Raw genomic sequence first — 21,980 nt, 5'->3', positions numbered from 1 at the left:
CCCCGGCCGGGCGTGTTCCCATCCCCCAACTCTGGCCTCTCGACCGTTAGGTGTTCAGCAATTGGCCCAAGAGGTCAGGCAGCTGGCCTCAGACTTCTACGTGGATGGAGGAGAGGTCAGGAAGGAGTGAGTGAGACCAGGAGGTCCAGGAACGAGGCCCCAGACAGGAAATGTGGCCAAGAACTAGCCTACTCTGTCTATGGGCGCTGCAGCCCGTGTCCCAGCCACCGGCTAGTTTTGTGTTAATGTTGCTTCTCCTTCATGATTCTGGTGTGGCACTTTGCAATATTCAACATCTTTTGCACATTCATTTGCTCAACAAATACGTACTGCCCAGCTGCGCCAGACCCTGCAGATACCAGAGAAGACAGAAATCCCTGCCTCTATGAAGCATGCATTCTGGAAAGTGGCCGAGACAAGAGCTATGAGGAAGAAGCAAACAAAGAAGGGGTCTATCGAGGGGAGACTGTGAGTGGGGTGTCCAGGGTGCTCCCAGGAGAAGATGATCTTTGAGCAATGACTTCAAGAAGGTCAGTGAGCAGCTGTGTGTAATTTCTACTCATTTGCCTCATGGTGCAGGAGAGCTGCTCCTGGTCCAGCCATCACAGTTATACTCTGGCAGTAGAGAGAAGAGACCGGAGAAGGGCAGTTAGGCCCCACTTTCAAGAGCACAACCCAGAAGCCACACACGATACCTTTGCTTGACCCATTAGCCAGAACTTAGTCACATGGCCATGCGGACCCGTGAAGAAGGCTGGGAAGTGTGCCCTGGCGTGTGGGGGCTCTGTTAATGAGAACGCATGAGAGGTCAGGTATTAGCCACATGGAGCCCAGGAGGAAGGGAAGACCCAGGGTGTTGGATGCCGAGGACTCCTTTCTGCACCCCCTTGCGTCCCCCACCCCCACTCCCATAGTGCAGAGGGAACAGCCAGGGACCAAGCTCTCAGGCACCCCTGGGCACACCTTGCAGCCCCCATCTCGCTCCTGGACAACCTCCCTGGGTTCTTCTGGGGGCTCTGGAGGCCGTCCAGGCACGGGGTGCTCTCCGGGACTGATGGGGACAGCAGCCCTGCCTTTCCCCGCCCACCCACGTGCAGGACTCTCTCTGCCCCTTCTGCCCAGTGCGTGTTTGCCCAAGACGAACATGTGACTTATCCTGGGAAGGTCCCCCCACCCCGTGCATTTAGCCTTTTTTTGGAAGGGCCCCGGACGGATACGGAGTTCTGCTGAGAGTCGGCGCGCTCACGGTGCTGCGTTCCGACCCAGGCCGCAGACAGGCCGTTGCTGGACTTCGTGGGCATGTGCTCACGTCTTGTTGCTGCTGTAAGGGACCTCGCGACTCTGCCGGTGTGTGGAATCAGAGCACACAGCGCGGGCGCAGGTGCTTGGAGCCTGGTGCTTGGCAGAGCCCCGTCCAGCCGGCTCTCAGTTCAGCCCCTGAGTTCTGCGGGGAACCTGCCCACCTGGAAATCACCAGCCATGTCCTTCCTCGCTGTGCATGCTCTGCTTTCTCTCCCCATTTTTGGTCTTGCCTTGGAATTTTCTGGACATTCCCGACAACATGAACTACCACATGGGCTGGAGCTGCTTGTCCAGTCTGAGCTGAGGCACAAGCGGTCTGGGGCCTCCCGGCGAAGCAGGGTGCCGGCCAGCGGTGTGGAACAGGGTCTCTTGCTCCCCTCCGCTGGGGCAGGGCTGGGGCCACCAACACTAGTGGCCCGCGGTCGTCAGAGGCCCCCGGGGTTCACAGAGCAGGGGGAGGGCCCGAAGCTCCCCTCTGTCCCCACGAGACCCTGCGGTAGAGCCGGTGGGCCTGAAGGATAGCCCGGAGCAGAGCTGCGGCCGAGGCTCCTGCTGCGGGTTCCTGGCCCCTGACCCAGGTCTGCCCGTGCCCGCGCGCCCACCAGGGAAGTCCCCCCCAGACAGCCCTGGCCTCGTCCTGCCAGGCAGCCTCTTCTGGGGACTTTCTCAACATCACCATCTTCTATCAAGGCTCCGATCTTAACATCTTCAGCTAATAAAATGTTCACAGTCTCTAAGTTTCACGTTTATGTGTGTGTGTGTGTGCACGTGTGTGCGTGTGTCTGTCTCTGTGTGAGTGTTTAGTGTGTGTGTGCGCGCGTGTGCTTGCACGTTCTGTGTGCGTGTGTGGGTTTATTTGGTGGGTTGACTGTTGGTTGAGGTCTCAGGGGCAAACCATCGGACTCACCACTTCTGGGCAGAGTTCCGCGGTCCTGCCCAACAGCACAGCGGGACGGCACACCGTCTGCCCCGGGCCTGCCCCCGGCAGCACCGGCCACTCGGTTGGTCACGGAGGGGAGGGCCAAGGCAAGGAGGACACGGAGCAGAGACAGAAGTGGGAGATAAACAGAGGGAGCGACAGACAGAGAGACAGACAGACAGGGAGGGGGCAGGGCACGCGCGGCCTCTCCGCCTCTTCCCGGAGCCAGGCCCTCACGTCTGCCGCAGGCCTTCTCCGCCTGTGCTGGGCCGGGCTGTGCCGGGGCCTCGGGTCAGCTCGGGCCCTTGCGGGGCTGAGACGCGGGCAGCCACGTGCGGCCGGAAGCTGCCCGGCGGCGCCTGAAAGCTCCGCAGCAGCGCCTGCGCGGCTGGTCTGGGTGGCCGGTCTGGGTGGCCCTTGTCTTCCTGGACTGACTGATCTTGCGGAGCACGGTGCCCCCCGCCTGCGCCCGGCTCGTCGCCACGGCAACACTTCTTTGGTGGAATGTCGCGTCCTGTCTAGTCGCATCTTCTCTGTCTGTTCCCGTCCATGGGGCTGCGGCTCCTTCCGCATCTTGGCTACAGTCGCAAGGCGGCTGGAAACATCGGGCACGCGCGTTCCTTTAAACGGATGTTTTTGTGTCTTCGGGTGGATAGTGGGTGTGGAGTGGCTGGGTCGGAGGGCAGCTCTATTCTCAACTTTCGGAGGACCCTCCCTGCTGCTTCCCAGAGCGGCCGCACCGGCTCGCGTTCCCACCACCAGCGCAGGAGGCTCCCCTTTCTCCGCGTCCTCGCCAGCACCTGTCGTTTCCCGACTGGTTTGTTTTAGCCGTTCTGACTGGCGTGAGGTGGGATTTTATTATGTTTTTTTAGATTTTATCTATTTATTTGTCAGAGATAGAGAGAGGGACAGACAGAGGGAGAGGGAGAAGCAGACTCCCCGCTGAGCAGGGAGCCCGAAGCGGGGCTCAATCCCAGGACCCTGAGATCACGACCTGAGCCGAAGGCCGACGCTTCACCGACTGAACCCCCAGGCGCCCCTCACTGTGGTTTTGATCTGCTCTTCCCCAATGACCAGAGACGTGGAGCATCTTTCCATGTGTCCGCTTGTTGGTCGTCCGGATGTCTTTTTTGGAGCAATGTCTGTCGTCTGCCCATTTTAACCAGATTATTTGTTTGTTGGGATGTGGATAAATTCTTTGTATATTTTGAACACTCACACTTTATAATATGCCATTTGCAAATGTCTTCTCGCAGGCGTCCCACGCGTGGAGGGAGGGCGGCTGGATGGAAGGACGGACGTTTGAGGGCGGGAGGGTGGACGGTGGGAGCTTGGGTCTGCAGCTGGCCCTTTAGAAGGGTCGGAAGTCAGCGAACGTTGACTCTCACTGCTATCTCCTTCCGGAAAGTGGCCTTCACGCCTGCACGTCTCACTGGAATCGTGTGCGGAGTAGATTAAAGCCTCACCGAGTTTGGTGGAGACGAGGAGAGGGAGAAAGAGAAAGGTAAGGAAGCAGCACACGGGAGGGCACGTGGGGTGGGGGATGCGGGGAAGACGCAGGCACGGGCTTCGGAGACGGCAGCTGGCCCTGAGGCTGGCTGGGCTGGTGGGCTGGGCTGGACAGAGGCCGAAGCAAGGGGCCGTCCGGCTCGCCCACCTACCCTGCGGGGAAGACACGTTCGTCCCGACGCCGCCCTCCCCGGAAGGACACCAGCAGGACGGGCAACCTGAGCCCGTGTCTACAGCCCGCCCTCCTGCTAGGTTTTGGCGCGGATCGGTGAGAAGCGTCTACCGGTGAGCCGTGGCGATAGGTGTGAGGGGCACGGGTTGGGGAGAGAGGACGTTTCCGGGGATGATGTCGGTGCGGCGGCCGTGGCGGCCGTCTTCTCCTCAGGCCCGGGGCAGGGCCGCGGAACGCGCGTGCGGGGTGTGTGTCCTTGGCTGCGCCAGGCCAGCTCCGCCCGCGTCCGGACTCACTCCGCGGTGGCGTCTGCCGCTGTGGGGCCCAGTCGGGCAGGTCACGGCAGACTCTGAGATCAGTCTCGGAGGGTCCCTCGCTCAGGAAGCCCAGACACCCCGTGACGGACACCTCGTGCCTTTCCTGCCCGCAGGCCTCTTTCCCGCCCAATTCCATGTCACTCCCAAATCACTGGGCCGACCTTTTGCCACAGGCCCCTCCCTACAGGGAGACCTGCCCCACTTTGGACACGTAAACACCGAAACTTGGGCCACCCGAGCGGCCGCCCTCCTCCGCACAGTGACCTGATCCTTGGGGTTCTCTTGGCCCCTCGGTCCCCTGGGAGGTCAGGTTTCCCGGGCTGAGCATCTCAGTCCTACTCACATGAGGTGGCCCAGGGTAATTCTGGCCCTGAGTCTCCCTGGGCCACCTCCCGAGGCTGGGAGCACAGAGTGTATCAGACTCAAGAGGCGGCAGACTCCGGTGGGGTCCGCTTCCCGTGCGGGGTGGCCTGGGTGCCGTCCACGGGCAGGTAGCCCGAATCGCAGACTCCTCGCGTCTTCGACAGACTGCTGGTTGAGAACGGCCGAGACACAGCTCTCGGCACGTGCCGTCCCCCACCGACCCGACCGTCCGTCTCTCCACCATCCCTCCTCACCTACCTACTCTCCCTCTCTCTGTCCATCACCCGTGAATGCATCCACCATCCCGCCACTCCGCCATCCGTCCGTCATCCGTCCGTCCATGGATCAGGGAATGTGGAGGACCACCTGCTGCCCAGGCTGGGGACACAATCGGGGGCCCCGGGGTGCCTGCCATCGGGAGGAAAGCAAGGAGAGCCAAGGGTATGTGTGAGGAGCCCAGGGAGGGGCCAGGTCATGGTGGGCGGTGCAGCGGGGAGGGGGCATGGCCCCATCCTGCCCACCAGGAGAAAGATGGGGCTCCGGAGCAGTCAGGAAGAGACAGAAGATGTCTGTGCGGCTGCAGGCGGCTTGGTGCGAAGGAGCGACGAGAGACTGGACCCTCCCGCGTCCCGGCCGCGCTCCGCTGGGAGGCTCCGGGGCTCGTTCTTCTGCTGTTGAGAAATGTTCAGTCTGTGCGTCTGTCACTTAAGGTCCAGAGGGTGATAATGAGAACGAGTGAAATAACTTCCTCTTCCAGGGCTCCCTTTTCCTCCATTCAGGCTGCCCACCCCCTGGGAACGTCAGCGGCTCCCATTTTCCAAGTCGAACCGCCGTGTGGCCGTCAGAGCTCCCCGTGGCTCCTCCCCACTCGGCACATCACCCCGCATCTCACCCCTCTGAGGATGCCCTGGGCCGCCAGCCTTGCCCCTGAGGGCCCCCACTCTAACCCCGTGCGCCCCCGCCGCCGTGCTTCGTCCTCCAGGGTTGGCTCGCGCCCAGCTTCCCCTGCTCCTCCACGACATCCCCAGTTGCTCCGGCAGCCCTGCCTCGTCCCTGCGCTCCGTCGGGTGCGTCCAACCCCTACGTCGGCTCCGACACGCTGGGGTCCCGCCTGCACGGACACTGCTTCCTGCACAGACGCCCCACGGGGAACGGCACGAACGGTGCGGCCGCAGACCGACACGCCCGGGCCCGTGGGCGCTCCGGGGAAGGCCGGCGCTGCCAGGGGATAGTTCCAGGCAAGAGCAGGGATTTCTGCCCGAAACGCCGGCCTCCCTGTGACCTTGGTGACCCCGGGGTGCATGCGGCTGCCAGGGGGGCTCCGAGGCCAGGGCTCCTCTCTGACCGCGGTTTGCACGAAAAGATGCACCCGGACCTCCGTCGCTGAGCTCAGACTCGGACGGTCCTGCGCCTGTACAGCGGGCACGGGCACGGGACAGAGATGCACCGTCGCCCCGAAAGTTCTCTGGACCCCCAGGTCAGCGCTGCCCGGTCCCAAACTCCATGGGAGCCGGATCACGCCGTGTGTCGCCAGACACACCTCCTTGCTTCCTGTCACCGAGCGAGGCGCCCGTGCCGACGCACCACAGCGGGTTTGCCGGTTCTCCGTTGACGGAGGCTGGGCTGTGGCCGGTGGGGCTGCCGGGGCAAGGTGGCTTCAGGCCCGCGTGGGCCAGCGTGGGGGGGCCTTCACCGGGTCCGTGTCCGCTGGCGGACGCCTCGGAGCGGAGCCCGCGGGCTCCTCGTCTGTCTGATCTTCCGAGAGGGGCCACACATTTTCCGGGAGTGCTTGTCTCCCTCCACACCCTGGGTCCCCCCCCACCCCCCGTTCCAGCTGGTGGTCCACACCCACCGTTGGCCACTCCCTGGTGTCAGCACCGGGTCGACGCCGTGGAACAGGCACTCAGCACAGTGCGGCCGGACAGGAGCTCGCCACGCACTGTGCCGTGGTCCAGCCCTGGAGAGAGGCGCCCGTTGGTCGCCTCAGGCACTCAGGGTTCTCCACCCTCATGCCCCCTCCATCCAGCCCCGACACTGACTGGGGGCACAGAAAACTCCGTACTTAGCCCCCATCGAGAGGCCCCAGGCAGGGCAGCGCCCACAGAACGTCCGGACCCGCCACAGGGCCTCGGTGGCCCCATAACCCCTGCTATCCACCTCCCGCCCGACCCCAGGGCCCTTCCCAGGAGCCGAGAACGGCAGAAGACCCGTGTCCAGCCCGGGGCCGAGCACACGGGCCCACGGAGGTGCCAGCTTCCCCTGTAGGGCCTGGGGGGCTCCACGCGGCCAACACTCGCCCTCCCGCCGCCCCTCTGCAGAGCGTGGCACTCTCTCCCGAGTCAGCCCAGGGCTCTGGCCTTGCTGGCTTCGGGGGTGGACCGGCACCCAGCCTGTGGACGGGGACGGAAGGAACGGACGGGGACGGACAGGAGGTGCGGCCCTGCCCAGCCCTCTGAGGCGGCCTCAGCTCCCAGGACGAACCCGTGGGACGTGGTGAGCAGACAGAGGACGTTAGCGAACGTGGCTTCTTGTTGGCAGTTTTTCAACCCAAAGAAGTCGCTCCCATATCGAGCCACAGACGCCGAGCGGAGGCTGCACCTGTGTTCAGAACAAGGGGCCTCTTCTCGCCTTCTTCCCCCGGTCAGCTGCACCCGTGCACACCTGCCTGCCACCTGGAGTCCGCCTGGGAACGGAGAGGGATCGAAAAGTTGCCCAACCCCCTCCCAGCCTCCCTGGCGCGCCCGGCCCCCGGCAGACGCGGTGCAGCGGTGGTCAGCGCTCACCGAGCCTCCGGCCTGGCCGCCACAGCGTCTCGGCGAAGTTGGGGCCCAGACGGGCAGCTCTGCAAAGCCACTTGGGCAGAAGGTCCTCCTGGACACCTTGGCCGAGCCTGCAGGAAGCGGACGACAGACGCTCGTTAACAGAGGCGAATGCTTTCGGTTCTTGCCGGAGCTGAAAGGAGCCCCCGGTGTGGGAGGGACGCCCAACAGATGGCCACTCGTCCGGGAAGCCAAACCCTTGCAGCCGGCTGGCCTGGCGGGGAGGATGGACCCGTACCCCGCCTGCCTCAGCCCAGGCAGGACCATACCAGCCCAGCCCGCCCCACCCGGCAACGCGGCCCTTCCGAGGGCAGGGACCTGCGGCTGGTGCAGTCCCCTCGGTCAGTGGGGCAGGGGTCCCTGTCCCAGGAGGGGCATGGTGTTTCCTGGCGTCTTCTGAGGGCTTGTGGGAACTCTCGCTCCCAGGTGGGGATGGAGGGCTTGGGCCCGGGACCTGAGGGACCCCTGGGAACTGGGAAGGATGCCCAGGAGACCAGAACAGGTGCGGGTGGCCCACAGTCGCCTGTCAGCGAGCTCCCACGCTGGCACCGCACCCAAGCAAGGGGTCTTGCCAGCGGGCGGGACCCAGAGCCCCGGGCATCCCTCCAGCCGCGCTGAGCAGGTCCGGGAGCTGCGGGTGCTGAGGTGCGGTCACTGCCCTTGCCCTGGGGAGGCACCAGGCGCCCCGTGGGATCACGTGGGATCCACGTCGTCCGTGGAGTAGGTCGGAGCTACAGACTGTCCGGCCGTGGAAGCCCGTTTCGTAGGTGTCACCGGCCACCGGCTTCTCTCCCCAGTCCATGCGCTGTTTGGGGAGGGGTCTTTACGGAGATCACTGGCCCACGCGGTGTCTTTGGGTGGGTCTGCTCCAGCGTGGAAGAGGCCGGGCGACAAGACCAGCACCAGGAAACGCACAGGGAGGGCGCCGGGAGCCGTGGAGAGACGGGGCACGGGGCCCTGCCTGCTCTGCAGGGGTCTGGGGGGACCGAGTTACCGTGTGGCAGGCACACGGCACACTCCTCCCCGGGCCCTGCGCAGCGGGCACTGCATTGGAGGTGCCTCAGCCTCCGGGGAGTGCTGCGGGGGTCCTTCCGCCAGGACGGTCACAACCCGTGGGCATTGCGGGGCCTTCACGCCCCTCCCCGGGACCTGCTGGTGCCTGGCGCCCGACCGGCAGGGCTGTCACTGGGTGCTCGGGCTGGGCTAGCGTGCGCTTCCCCCGCCCCGGACGCACCCCGCCACCCGCGGGCTCCGGACTGTGCCCGCATTCAAGCCCCCACACCAGGCCTTCCCTGGACGGTCCCGCCTCCCGCCTTCCTTCCTCAGGGCTTCACTCAGTGTCTTCCGTCCAAGGCCTCAGCCCCGTTCCCCTGGTCTCCAGGCCGAGGCGACAGCAGTTGGCCTGAGCCTCGTCCCACCAGCCCGGGGGGCGAGGGGGCCCTGCTGTGGGCTGACCGGGCCTGGGTGGGTCCCCCGCCTCCCATCTGCACGTCTGTGACTGAGGCACCTGCGTCCTTGGCACACACCGTGTCCCACCAGCTGGTCACTGCCCTCCCATGCCCCCTGTCCCAAGGGACCTGGCTCCCTTCAAGCTCAAACCTTGTGGGAGGCCGTGGGTGCTCTCCGGAGCTTGGGTCACCTTCCTTAAGGTGGAATGTTCCAGAATGCAAGGATCCTCCGGAAGGAACGGTGATACCTGGGAGCAGAGGGTGGGGCCGAGGGTCAGACAGGCATGGGGAGCCCAGCAGCTTCAGGCGCCACCGGCTGTGGACGCTGCGTCCCCCACAGCCCCCTCCCCGGGGCTGGGGAGGCCAGGGCAGTCCCCACCGCAGGGCTCTTGCAGCAGGCCTGGCTGGTCTTGGACACGAGGCCCAAGTCGCAGGAGTCACCTGGAAGGCAGACGTAGAGGTCACAGGAATGTCCCTGATGGCCAAGGGCCAGATGTGCGAAGACGGTGGTGTCTCTGGCCCTTGATCAGTGGCTCATGCTGTGTTCAAAGCAGGAGGGACAGCTGAGGGCCGGCTGCCTCGGAGTGACTTGTGCCCAGACCCCTCCCACCACCACCCTCCCCGCCCGCTCTCAGTGGCTGCCCTGGCTGACCCGCTTCCTAAGAAGCAGAAGCCCCGGGTATGCGATCAGCTCCGGGCTCCCCGTCCACCGACCCCCTCCCCTGTCTCCGGGGCTTCGGACGGGGCAGGGCAAGGTTCAGCAGCCCCTTCCCACACTTGGTCGCCCTCCAGAGTCTTCCCTGCAGCCCCTGACCACGTGGCTCTGGAGGGCGCGGGGTCTCTGGAAGACGCACAATCCGTGCAGGGCCCGCGCCCTCTCCCGGGACACGCAGAAGCCGCCCTGGGGTGAGCGGGGCAAACCCTGGAAGCCACGGACCACCCCGGTTCTGGAGAAGGACCTGACCCGGCCCTTCCAGGCCTGCAGGCTCTGGGTCCTGCCCCCGTAGACACGGTCTCTGGGACGTCCTGGGGGAGGCAGCGAACACAGGCTCCCTCCCATGCCATCAGTCCCCGCCACCGTCCCCACAGCAGCTGCTCAAGGCCCCGTCTCCGTCCCATTTCGGGGAGTCTATGACACATGCCTGCCCGTGGCCCGCCGCCCCGTCCTGCCTCCAGCGCCCACCGTGGCACCAGCATGGGAGGGAATGCAGGGGCCCTCAGAGCCCCTGCGTGGATGAAGAGAGGCACACCACGTGGAGAGCGGGCCCGTTTGAGACGGTCCAGGGTGAGGGGCTCCCCACCAGCCTCCCCAGGTGCCGGCCCGTCCCAGAGAGCCTGCGGGTGGAAAGGGACCGGAGCAGGGCGAGGGGGAGCCCGTGGGCTGCAGACAACTGCCCGAGGGCCCTGTGGGGCAACGCACATACAGGGCCGGCCAGGCCCCGCTCTGACACCTGGCATAGCCTCGCCCGCCCGCGGGGGCACCTGGGCAGTGGTGGGACCGGAGCCTGCCGTCCGCCGGCCTCACTGCCTGGGCCGGAAGCAGGACCACGGTCCAGAGCCAGCAGAAGGGCACGAAAAGCAGTTAGGTGTGCGGGGTGTGGGCTTGGGGCCAGGGCTCCGCGTGCAAGCAGCCCCGCGGGCAGGCCCTCACCCTTCCGGCCCCACGGACCCCAGGCTGACGCGCACCAGCCCAGGTCGGCTCCAGTTGCCCCTGCTGACACCTGCCGGGCAGGCAGGAGCCTCACCCCTGCAGGAGCTCCCCGAGCCCACCCTCTCCTGCCTCAGGCCCCTGGGCCAGGCACCTGCTTTCCCTCCCTGCCTCCCCAGGGCCCAATGCCTGAGCCTTCCCTCGGCGGGGACACTGCCCTGTCCACTGCAGCACCCCAGGGCCTTTGCAGGAGGGCTGGCCGTGAGGTAGACAGAGAAGAGGGACAGGGACCGAGACAGAGAGATAGTGAGACAGGGACAGAGATGTAGAGAGACAGAGAGAGAGACAGAAGCTGAGTATCATTTCATAACGATCTTCAGAAATACTGGAACAAGGGGCACCTGGTGGCTCAGTGGGTTAAGCCTCTGCCTTCGGCTCAGGTCATGATCTCGGGGTCCCGGGATCGAGTCCCGCATCGGGCTCTCTGCTCGCCGGGGAGCCTGCTTCCCCCTCTGCCCCTCCCTGTGCTTGTGATCTCTCTCTCTCTGACAAATAAATAGGTAAAATCTTTAAAACAAAATACTGGGACAAGGGTAAGTGTTGCTATTGTGAGAAACGGTTGCGTGTAGAACCTGAATGAGACCAGGCTTGTTTCGTCCGAGTCTATTTTTCCTGGGAGGACGTGGAGTTGGTGGCATTTCCCGAGCCGCCAGGCCGGCTGTGTCCCCTGATGTGACAGGTGTCCCTCCCGCGCCCAGCACACGACAAAGTGGCCGGCAACAGAAGGTGACCTCGTCCTCGATTACGGGCTCGCCCCGCGCCACCTCCAAACCTCCACCCCCTTAACCCCACGGTGGCGACTCGCGGCAGGGGTAGAGCATCTGCCTGTGGGAATGTGGGGGACGCTGGTGCGGGCGAGCGTGACCTCGTTTTCTCTGCCCGTTTGTGCCCTCTGCTGGTTTGTCCCAACATTGCCGTCAGCAAGGTGACCTCATTCCCGGGGAGACAAACACCCCCCCCCCCCCCCCCGGCTCCGCACCCACCAGGGCCTTCCCAGCCTGGAGTGGATTTCTCTCCCGCTCCCTGTGAAGCCACCGAGGGGCCCAGGGCTGGGGCAGGGCTCCACGGTCAGGGACTCAGGCCCCTCCTGCCCTGCGGACTCACTGTCCACATGCAGCAGCGTCCCCGTGGCCCAGGATGACTGCTGAGGCTCCAGTCATCCAACCTGCCATTCCAGGGGGTGCGGCGTGGGCGCTGGGGGCACAGAGTCAGGGCACTTCTCCCAGGAGTGGGGAGCCAGCCCTCCCTCCCCCGCCGCCTGGGAGTATCCACCAGGCAGAGGACCTGAATGAGACCAGGCTTATTTTGTCCAAGTCTCTTTTCCACTCTGGGGATCTGGTCTCCCGCATCACACACATCTTGTTCTGGGTGTGGCTGGGCTGCGATGGGGGGTTTCTGTCCCCACGGGGTCTCCCTGGCAAGCCCTCTCTGCCCTGCCCTGGAGGGGGCAGCCCCTCTGTGTCCGCGGAGCTCCCTGACTGCCTCTCCCTGGGGACGTGGCCCAGGACCCGAGGCCGATCTCCAGGACCTCTATAGGCACTTTCTCCCGAGTGCGGCCATGGAGGCCGCCGCTGTCACTGACACAGGACCCCGGCGGCAGCTGGGCTGGACGTCTGCAGACTCGTGACTCCAGCCGGCGGCCCGGGTCCCTCCTTCCAGCAACGCCCTGACTCTCCCTGCAGCCTTGGAACGGCAGCAGCATTGCTAGGGACTGTCACCCGTGGGCCCCGTGGGCCTCTCTCCTGCTGGGCAGAACTCCAGCGTGGCCCCCCTGACCTGCCTGGGCGGTGAGGTCACCGGCAGCTGCCCACTCGCCTGGGGGCTTCTGGTTCTAATTGTTCTCCCGGGACCACCTCCAGACCCTCCCTTCACTTATCTCTGCCAAACAAACCATCCACAGCTCGAGGAAAACAGCTCGGAGCTGTTATTCCTCCTGACTCAGTGGTGAGGAATTCAGGGGCCTCAGCCCTGCACCCCGCCCCGCCCCGTGGGGGTCACACGCTGGGAGGCCTTGTTAGCATGTCTGGCACCTTCCTCGGGACCCCCTCCCCCTCCTCAGGCTTCCCTCCCCCTCCTCAGGACCCCCCATCCCCATCCTGGGCCTCTTCTTCCCTCCTCGGACCCCTCCACCTCCTTGCGGGCCCCCCTCCCTGGTTCACCACGTCCCTGCAGGTTGCTGGGATTTGTCGGTAACAAGCCCGAGACCCTCCCTTGGCAGGGGTGTGTGGAAGCTGAGTCCTCCGTCTCCACGGTCCCGGGTTCCACCGCCGCGGGGAGCTGGAGGCTGCGGGAGCCCCTTGGAGCCCCTGTGGGAGGCCCGTGCCCCTCGCTGCGCGCTCTGGCTTTCAGTCGCTGGCTCTGGCATCGCGGCTGGGCCTCCCGGGCCCTGGTTCCGAGCTGTGCCCGCGGGAACCCCGGCGTCCAGGGCGCAGCCAGGAGCGTCGGCCAGAGGTGTGGCTCAGCGGCTGTGCCTGGACCCGAGCCTTCCGAGGGCGTGGGTGCCCCTGTCCCCGGCCGCTGCCAGCCTGAGCGAGACTCGTGTCCCTGAGTCCCAGCCAGCTTGGCCTGGGGACCTGGGCCGCAGAGACCAGCGGGAGTGACGCCTGCCCCGCCAGCCGCGGTGCTTCGGCGACGGTAAGCCTGTGGTTTCGGCCTTTGTGCACGCGTCCTCCCCCGCGGAGGGCTCGTCTGTCTTTGCACATCGGTCTCGTCCGTGTCTCCTGAACCGCAAGCACTAAGGTCCAATTGAAGCTGGTCGTTGCTTTGCTTTACGGTTTGGGCTGTGTTTGGGCTGGAGTGACTAAGCGTCTCAGCGGGATCAGGCCTTGCCCTGCAGCCAAGGTGAACCAGAGAGTGGGGCTTCGACCGCTGACCCCAGACAGAGCAGCCGGGGCCAGACCGCGGGGAAGGGGGGAGGCCGCAGCCAGGGACAGCTGTGGTACCTCTCACCTGAGGCGAGGCCAGCTTGGAGCCTCGTGGTTGCCCCTGGGGACAGGGCTGCGGCTGCTGACCGTGCAGAGGACTGGCGCACCCGCTCAGGGCAGCATGGCTGAGAACGTGAGGAAGTTGTGTCCCAGACGCCGTTCCCCTCCCGGAGGCTTGGACTTTCGGACGGAGTCTCTGCCTTGCTCTCCCAGCCATCACTGACCCTGCCTTTCCCAAACCACGGCCCATGAACCCCTCTTCCTCCCTCTGACCTCCGACCCTGAGTCGGGTCCCTCCTCAGGAGACTGTGGCCAGGCCCTCGGATGAAGGCACAACTGTCCTAGCTCCTCCCACAGCCACAGAGCGGACTTGGGCATTGCCCACCGCGCCCTCTGAGCCTCCCAGCCAGTGACCTTGCCCTCTGAACCTTGGCCACCCTGCAAGGCCACACCCGACGCTGGTCCCACCCACGTCCAGCTCCCTTGTCCCCGTGTCCCGGGTCCAATCTGACCCCAGCGCAGGTCCCACCCAGAGTCCAGGACCGAGATGGCCCGCTCACGGCTTCAGTGCCCTTGGCCTGTCCCCAGCTGGACCCCAGCCAGCCTGCTCAGGGCCTGACAGCCCGGATAGACTCCTCTCTATCTCTGACCTCCCGCCGATGCCCTCACTGGTCCCCATGCTCTAGAAACTTCTCCCAAGCCCCAACATTCGATCCAGCCGGGCAAAAGGGCGGCCGGAGTAGGGGTACCCCTCCTGCCTCCCTCCCCCGAACCTCCTGAACATGCCGGGCCGGCCCCGTGGTCCCCCAGGGGTCTCTCTGACCCTCGGCCGTGCGCAAGGGTCCCCAGGAGTCCCTGCTTCATTGCCTCCCCCTCTCTGCCTCAGCCTTCCGGTGGAAGACGACCAACAGCCTGCTGGGGCGTTCGGGGGCTGCGTTCTGGAGGCTCAGGCCCACCCCCCTCTGCCTCCCCCTCTCTGCCTCCCCACTCGGAGCAGGTGTGCTGAGCACCCAGCCCCGCCCGTCACCTGACGAATTCTCGCGCCGTCCCTCGGCTTCTGGGAGAGGCCGCGTCGGACGCAGGTGGAGGACACTCTGCCCAGAGCTCCGTTCCCCGTCCTCACCCACTACCTTCCCAAGATGCACTCTGGCTCCTCGTTGCCGGCATCCTCACCAGGTCACCCGACCCCCAGCCCAGCCGCCTCCTGCTCCGTGTCTCCGGCCGCCACGGGGAGCCCGTGGGCCACACCCGCCGCACGTGTGCCCTGCGGGGGTTCGCGGCATCTTCAGGGACTGGGACGTCTTCTCGGCCCACTCCTTTGTCCATCTCGGGTCTCATGGGCACCCCCGGAAGCCCACCCGCACTGCTCCCTCCCTGGACCAGGCCTTCCCCTGCCCCCTCCCCCCATACCCTCTGCAGCCTGCATCTCCGAGGGGTCTCCTCACTGCCTCCCAGCTGGAGTGACTCCCACCCCAGGGTGACGAGCTCCCGCCCCGTTCGCCCGACCTGCCCCGCCCCCGGCCTGTGTTCCGAACGCGACGCCCTTGGTCATCCTTGAGTGTGGGGGCCCTGGGGTTCCTCGCCGACCCCTCTCCGCCCCTGCCCGCTGCCGCCAGCTCGGGAGGGGCCCACAGTTGGTATTGGCAGCCCCCTCGGACACACAGGGCCCCTGCATGGACGGGGCAGTCAGGAGGGGCTCGGTCAGCACTGGACAGGACAGCTGCCCCGGGCCGCTGTGCCGCAGGTCCTGGGAGGTCTGCCCACGAGCGTGTCACCAGCAAGTCCACAAGGACACCAGTCCACACGATGACAGCGCGAGGACTCAGCTGCCGGGACGGGCCCTGGAGCGACACTTCCCAAACGATGGCTGTGGTGACACGTGAACTCTGTTCCCGAGAGCACAGTTGCACCACTGGCCCACCTGGACTGTCCAAGGTCCACAAGGAGCCTCGAGCCAAATGTCCTTCCAAGGGCCGACCCTGCTCAGGCGCAGCCGTCTTGCCGGGGGATGGTCGCCTCGGGCGCGCGGAGACCCCACTCAGCTCACCAGCACAAACGCACCGACATGTGGGCTCCGGCCCAGCAGCCCTCCCCGGACCCGTGTCGTCCGGAGGCACCTACGGTCCCGAGGTGGGAGAGAGCAGGGGCAGCCCCGGGCTGGGCCCCTCAGGGTCAGGCTGGCTGACCCCAGGCTAGGACCCTGGTCTCATTCCTCAGGGTCTGAGGAGGGATTCGGGGCCTCACTGAGCAGCTCGAGTGTGGGAGGGACTGGCTTTTGGGGGTGGGGAGGGTGTAAGGCTTCAAGGCCCCCGGCCTGCTCTGGGGAGGGGGCAGGTTTGGGGAGGAGACGTCTGAACCGGGAGGAGGGACGGTATGTCGCAGGGGGCTGTGTGGGGGCCCCCAGAGGGCCACCGGTGCAAAGGTGAGATTCCCGGATGTCCCCCGCAGCCCGGCTCCTATCTTGGCACCTTGGGGTTTTTCCTCGGGGACACTGGGTGGGGACGAGCGTCCAGGGCCTGCTGGAAAAGTACTGGCAGTCCACCGAGACGTCGTTTTCTCAGGTTGATGGTTAATCCCGTGCATCCCAGAGAACAATCCAGCCGGTTTCCGGGAATGCCCTGAGCGGGAGGGGCTCGTGGCCGCAGGCTGGGGCTGAGCACGGGGGCTGCCGCTATCCCCAAAGGCCCTGGGGGCAGGTGGATGGATGTGAGGATCCCCCCCAGGTCAGGGACCCCTGGTGCTGCCTTTCCTTGGGCTGCTGAGGGAAGGCTTGGAGCCCCTGGTCTGGGGTCTGGGCCCTGTCACTAAGCAGCACCCCACCCCCCCGCGGGTCCTCGATGGGCCCTGAAGCCCCTCAGGGCGGAGGAGGTGGTGCCTTTGGGAGCGGCTGGACGTCCATGTCAGGACAGCAGGGCCTTGTGGCAGCTTGGTCCTGGCTCTGCTTCCCGCCTGGAGGCTCCACGTCCCCAGGACTCAGTTTCCTCAGGTGCACGGGGCGGGGGGGGGGCTGACCCTGCCGCCCTCCTGCAGGGGCTCTGTGTGAAGGGAGCAGCAGGTGCGGGGGGGCCGCCATCCCTGCCCCCCTCTCCTCACAGCATCCCACGCTTTGGAGACCGAGTGTCCTCACTGAGCCTCATCTAAAATTCCAGAGGAGGACGTAAAGCCCATCGGGAGTCCCCAGATCTGCCGAGAAGTTCCTCCCTGAGATCTGGGCTCCGTCATCCGTGGCGTCCACAGTCCCCGCACGGAAGGCGTCCCAGGCAGACCCTGCCTTTGCTGGTGGTGTCCAGTCTTCCTGAGTCCAGCGCAGGGCCCAGCGGCCACACGGGGCAGCCCCGGGCTCTGCCCTCTCCAAGGTCCCAGTCTCTGCTGCCCGCTGCCTCCAGGTCCGTATTTCCCAGCTGCGGGGGCAGGTGCCGCTCCAGGCTAGCCGGGTCTCACCGAGGGTCTCATCCCTCCCTGGGGCCCTGGAACAGTGTTGCAGCTCCCTGTTGCCCGACCACGCTGCCGCCCAGCGGTCCTCCCACCTGGCCGGACCGCCCCTCCATCTGGGTCTCCCGCCGTCCTCAGACCCAGACTCCCCCCCTTCTGGGCCTTGTTCTGGTCAAGCTGAGCCCTAGCGGGGCTGTGGACTTCGATGTCACAGCAGGGAGTCCCACCTTTCCAGCCTTGGTGCTTTCCCGCCGAGCGGCGGCGTGTCTCCCGAGAGGCCAGCCTGGCGAGTTGAACCGCAGCTCAGGAAACCCGCCACAGAGGCCTTGTGGGGTCGTCGTGATGGGCCGAGAGGGCGAAGAGGTCCCTCCCAGAATCTGACCCCACAGGGGGGAGGGGATTGAGGCTCAGAATACTGCCCAGAGACCCCGCCGTGGAGAAAGGGGCTCTGCGACCTGTGACGGAAGCGCTCAAGTAACCAAGGTCCCCGAGAAAATGAGGGTCGGCAGGAGCCAGACGCACACCCGACGCCAGTGAGATACGACGCTCCCGCTACACCCGCGGCAGTTAAGACGATGCCGGCCCTGCCAGGGGCTAGCGAAAGAGCTGCTCCTGCTTCAAGATCTTCTCAGAACGCAGCTCTCGTAGCCTCTCATCTAGCAAGTTCCTTGTAGGAAACTGTCCGCAAGTTCAGAGACGGGGACTGCGGCAGCATCAACACTTCCAGCCCGACGCCAGGACGGCAGGAGGACGGGCGACGGTTCCCGTGCGGCCCCTCTCCAGGGCGTGCGAGTTGGACGGGACGGGACGCGCCCGGACACGACGTGGACGGTGGCCGCCGACCCCCGCTGTGAGTGGGGAACCACCTCGGATCTGTAGTGCGCGGGTGCACACGCAGGTGTCCGAACAAAATGCCTCTTTCTCAGCTCCTGGGCCTTTTCCAGCTGTGTTCCAAAGCCAGGTCACTTTCATAATCACGGTAGCTCTCCAAGTGCACACGTGCGTCCTGTTGCCCGACGACAGACCTCAGACCTCCAGCCAAGGCCTCCTCCGCTGTTTCCGACTAAACCAAGGGGAGGGTCTCTGCAGGGTGGACCCTGGCCCACCCCCCCCAAGCTCTGTGCCCCGCCCACTGCCCCCCCACCCAGCTCCCATCACAACAACGGGCAGGGAAGGGACGGCAGGGTCACTGTGCTGGCCGGCTCCAAGGGGGGCCGCACTGTGGCGGGGGCAGGCGCCGGGTGTCCCTGCTCCCATGAGTGTGGCGTTTGGAGCATGGAGCCTTCTGCCAGTCACCTGCTAGTGGCACAGGTACGAGGGACGGGACAGCTGGGCACCAAGACTGTCTTAGTGTCTCTCCCCGCCCCCCCAGCTCCCCGTGGCCACCTGTCCCCGCAGAGAGCTCTGCTCCCCTCCCCCCCCGGGAAGACAGGGGCAGAGGAGTCACAGAATATCCGAGTGGGGGGGGGGTGGCCCTCAGAGCTTAACTCGAGGCCCAGAAGTCCATGAATGCAGGCGTGGGGGCGGGGGCAGGGGATCAAACGTCCCTTCCCGTGACTTCTGACACTCAGTAACTCTGCTCCCGCAGGAAAACAAACAGCCCCCGCCCCGCTGAAGACAAAGGTTAATGACTTCGGAGATCACGGGACAGCCCAGCGCCTGCCCCGATATGCCCTCCCTCACCTGCGCCCTCCTGTGCCTCACCTGCTCACTGCTGGGCCCGTTCACGGGTCCGCCTGCCCTCAGGACTTCAGCCCTGGGGGTGTGTCACTGATAACCAATCCCCAGGCTGTGCCTGTTGCCCCCAGGGCTTTGGGGCGCTGTCCTGTGCCTGGGGGATACCCGGGAGCAGGGCTTCTTACTCTGGCTCCCTGCCCCGCACGTGAGGAGGCCTCGCCGCTCCCCATTGATCTGAAAGGTGGGGCAGCCTCTCCGAAGACCAATGTGAAAACTGTTGACCGTGGAACGTGTTCCCTGTTGAAGTAAAACCTGGACAGACAGACCCGGACACAGATGCAGGACGGAGCCCGCGGCGCGGGGGTGGCAGGAAGCCGTCTGGCCCATGTGGGCTGCACGCGTTCAACCCTAGGACAGTAGCAGAACGTCGAGGTGAGAGTTTCCGCTGTCGGTGACGGCGCTGTGAGCAGGCTCTCCTTCCCGCCGGCGGGGGTGACCCTCGGCACGTCTGCGGAGCCATGTGCGGCCCGCGTCTGCGCTGGGGACCCGCACCCGGCTGCCTCGCTCCGGCACCACCATCCGCCCTAGATGCAGAGTCGGACCGCGGACGGACTCACATGGCCAAGGAGGAGAGGGAAACGCTCCGGGTTCGTCTGTGTGAACCGAATCCAGGGGTCTGGACGATTGTGCGTGATGGACCGTTGGGGTTGCTCCAAGGACGTAGGATCCTTCCATGCTTAACAATTAAGCTGTCGGGAGTCTGGGGCTCAGTCAGTGCAGCGTCTGCCTTCGGCTCAGGTCGTGATCCAGGGTCCTGGGATCGAGCTCCGTGTCCGGCTCGGCGGGAAGCCTGCTCCTCCCTCTCCCTCTCCCCCTGTGTCATTTGTCAAATAAATAAATAAACACAATATTTTTTAAAAGTCCAGCTGTGAAGTTACCACACTGAGAGAATGAAGGAGAATCCGTAGTCAACTCCGGAAGGCAGAAGAGAACTTCCGCGAGTGGACACCTATTCCGGACCAACAAAGGACCCCAAAGGCGGGGGCCTGGCTCGCGGGGAAAGGAGAGGGGGTTCCGCGGGGAGACCGATGTCCGGGGTTTGCTGCTGCGCGCTGAGCGCTCCCTGGACAGGGAGTGCGTCCTGGGCTGTGGCATTCGTCCCTCGGGGACGCCGTTTCAGGGAACCGAAAGGGCCCCTCGGTCCCGGGACGGCAGGGGCTGTGTGTACAGACGTCTGCGCGCCCTCAGGGGCCGCAGGGACACACCGGAAGCTCCGTCCCCATGCAACGGGCACTGGTGTCCCACCTGCACGACGGCGGAAGAGTAGGAGAGTAAAAGGCAAAAGGACGGGAGAGACGGACTGAAACCCGCACTTCCGGGGTCACCTTGTACTGAGGTTCTCTGTAAAACTCAACCCCGAAAGGGTTAGAAATTGCCTCAAGGTCGCGACGTGGAAGCTGTGGGGAGGCCGGGCTGCTGCGCAGGAGCCACAAAGGGTGACCACGACCACCGCAGCCCTGCGAGCGCCCAGGCCTCTCACCGCAGCCACGAGAGGCCTCGAAGTCCCCTTCCCCTGGGGACGGATTTTCTCCCTTCGTGGGTGAGAAGCTGCCCCGTGGTTGGGAGCTCGGTCCCCAGGCACTGCAGGCGGGGTGCCAGGGTCCCCGCAGGGAAGGCACAGGCCTCAGGAGCGGCGTGGGGAGGCCCCCACCGCAGGGACACCTGCCGTGAGGCCGCGGGACGCAGACCCCTGCCCATGCCCTACGGGCTCAAGCGGCTGATGGACCAGCGTGGGCGGCGGAGGGATGAGCGGCTTCGTGGGGAGAGTGGCCCGAAGACAGTGGGGACAGCAGCGTTCAGAGCAAACAGCCCGGCATCCTCATGCGAACCGTGAGCAGCCTCGTTGTTTGACGCTTCTAGAATAAGGTGTGAGGGCGTCTTGGTGACCTGGCAGCAGACGGGGCCAGTGCGGGGGCGGGAAGCAGACGCAGCTGTTGGTGGCAGATGCCGGGGACAGTCTGGGAAGGCCCGTGGCTGCGAGTGGCAAGACACTTGTGACGCCCGTGTTCTGGAAGCTTCCGAGGCATCCTGAAGACTGACAGGAAGGGTCAGCATCCGGATAGAGGGGACATCTGAAGGGTGTTTTGAGGGAGGCCGATGCCCATAGTGCAGGGTTGGAGCTCCGCATCAGACCACCAGGGAGACGCAGATGGAGCCCGGGCACTGGGCGTGTCTCCGGGAGAAGGGCTGCAGGCCGCGGGCGGTGCGGTTTCTCTGGGGCAGGGCGGAGAGCGCCTGGGAAGGGACAGAGGGGGGTGGGGGGGAGGGTTCTGGAATGTTCTGTGTGCCCCCTTTCCGGAAGTTCATTAACCTGCAAAACAGTAACAGATGCACCACAAGAAGGAAAACAGCAGCGAGGAGCCGCATCGGGGAGTTTTCTGCAATGTTACCGCCTCCCCAACGCACTGGATACTCGTGTGTTCCACAGAAAAAGTGGTGTCCAAAGGCAAATTTAATACAAAGTAATAAAAAATGAAATAAATTGCAAATTTAGTTTAAAATTTTAATTTTTTTTAAGACCTGCAGTTGTCTAGATGGTTGCAGACAACGACTTTCTTTCCTTTTTTTTTTTTAAGATTTTAATCATTCACTTGAGATAGGATGAGAGAGAGAGAGAGAGCGCACAGCGGGGGAGCTGCAGAGGGGAAGCAGACGCCTCACCGAGCAGGGAGCCCGATGCGGCCCGATCCCAGGGAGATCATGACCTGAGCTGAAGGCGGAGGCTCAACCGACTGAGCCCCCCAGGTGCCCCTGAAATTTTAAATTTAATAAAATGCTCAAAATATAATATTAGGTGAAAGTCGTGCCCAGTTCACCTGCAGGGAGCGGTGTGCCGGGGTCGCTCGTATGCACACGCACACTCCGGTGACCCTGACACAACCTGGGGGTTAGGGGCACCGTCCCCGCACGGCAGAAATCCCACCTCAACTTTTGACTTAACCGCAGTCGCCCGCAGGTGCCCGGAAGCCGCCGCGACGGCTGGAAGCGGGTGACGGCACCTTCCGTGGGCGCAGGCCTCCTACACGGTGCTCGTCGGAGCAGCGAGGGAGAGGACGAGACCCGTGGCCTCACGTCTGTCGCACGCTCTGTGCCAGGCAGGCCAGGCTGCCCCGGTCAGTGGGAAAACCGTGCGGACCCTCGGAGCCACGGGTGCGTCTCTGCAGGCGCCGCACACAGTCTGGGCTCCGGAGCGCCTGCTCTCTGGTGGGAAGTGTTGCTACGGCGATCGCGGGCCGGGGTGGGGGGGGCTGCCACGGAGGACGGGGCTGCGGGGACGGGCCTCTGACCTGCTGCGGGGGAGGCCGGGTGCCATCCCTGTCACCGGTGGGG

General features: G+C 65.1%; 1 protein-coding gene and 1 long non-coding RNA gene across 11 annotated transcripts; one reads left to right on the top strand and one right to left on the bottom strand.

Annotated features, from left to right (window-relative positions):
- Positions 1-3,157: 3,157 nt before the first annotated feature.
- On the bottom strand, positions 3,158-13,968 carry LOC123938586. Of its 9 annotated transcripts, none has more exons than XR_006817740.1 (10): positions 13,507-13,968; positions 9,001-9,290; positions 7,366-7,472; positions 7,064-7,265; positions 6,435-6,539; positions 6,123-6,337; positions 5,104-5,253; positions 4,841-4,990; positions 3,883-4,747; positions 3,158-3,653 (listed from the first exon to the last, which is right to left on the bottom strand). XR_006817740.1 is itself a non-coding variant. In XM_046000090.1 (9 exons), the coding sequence occupies exons 1-8, from the start codon at positions 13,729-13,731 to the stop codon at positions 4,863-4,865; spliced, it is 1,422 nt and encodes a 473-aa protein (XP_045856046.1). In that variant the 5' UTR covers positions 13,732-13,967; the 3' UTR covers positions 3,866-4,750; positions 4,841-4,862. The 9 variants fall into 9 exon arrangements, 4 of the variants coding, with proteins under 4 accessions (XP_045856046.1, XP_045856047.1, XP_045856044.1 ...); XR_006817739.1 differs by having other exon boundaries at positions 3,158-3,682; positions 3,883-4,750; positions 13,507-13,967; XR_006817738.1 differs by having other exon boundaries at positions 3,883-4,750; positions 13,507-13,967.
- A 1,108-nt stretch (positions 13,969-15,076) lies between these two features.
- LOC123938587 lies at positions 15,077-19,464 on the top strand. Of its 2 annotated transcripts, none has more exons than XR_006817743.1 (3): positions 15,077-15,611; positions 16,631-18,224; positions 18,502-19,464. It is a non-coding gene; the product is annotated as an uncharacterized LOC123938587 (long non-coding RNA). The 2 variants fall into 2 exon arrangements; XR_006817744.1 differs by lacking the exon at positions 15,077-15,611 and adding an exon at positions 15,776-16,467.
- The last annotated feature ends 2,516 nt before the right edge of the window (positions 19,465-21,980 follow it).

Source organism: Meles meles, chromosome 3 (genome assembly GCF_922984935.1).
Source record: "Meles meles chromosome 3, mMelMel3.1 paternal haplotype, whole genome shotgun sequence".
Lineage (NCBI taxonomy): Eukaryota > Metazoa > Chordata > Mammalia > Carnivora > Mustelidae > Meles > Meles meles.
Note: the sequence above shows the minus strand (reverse complement) of the source record. Positions and strands in the feature narration are given on the sequence as shown.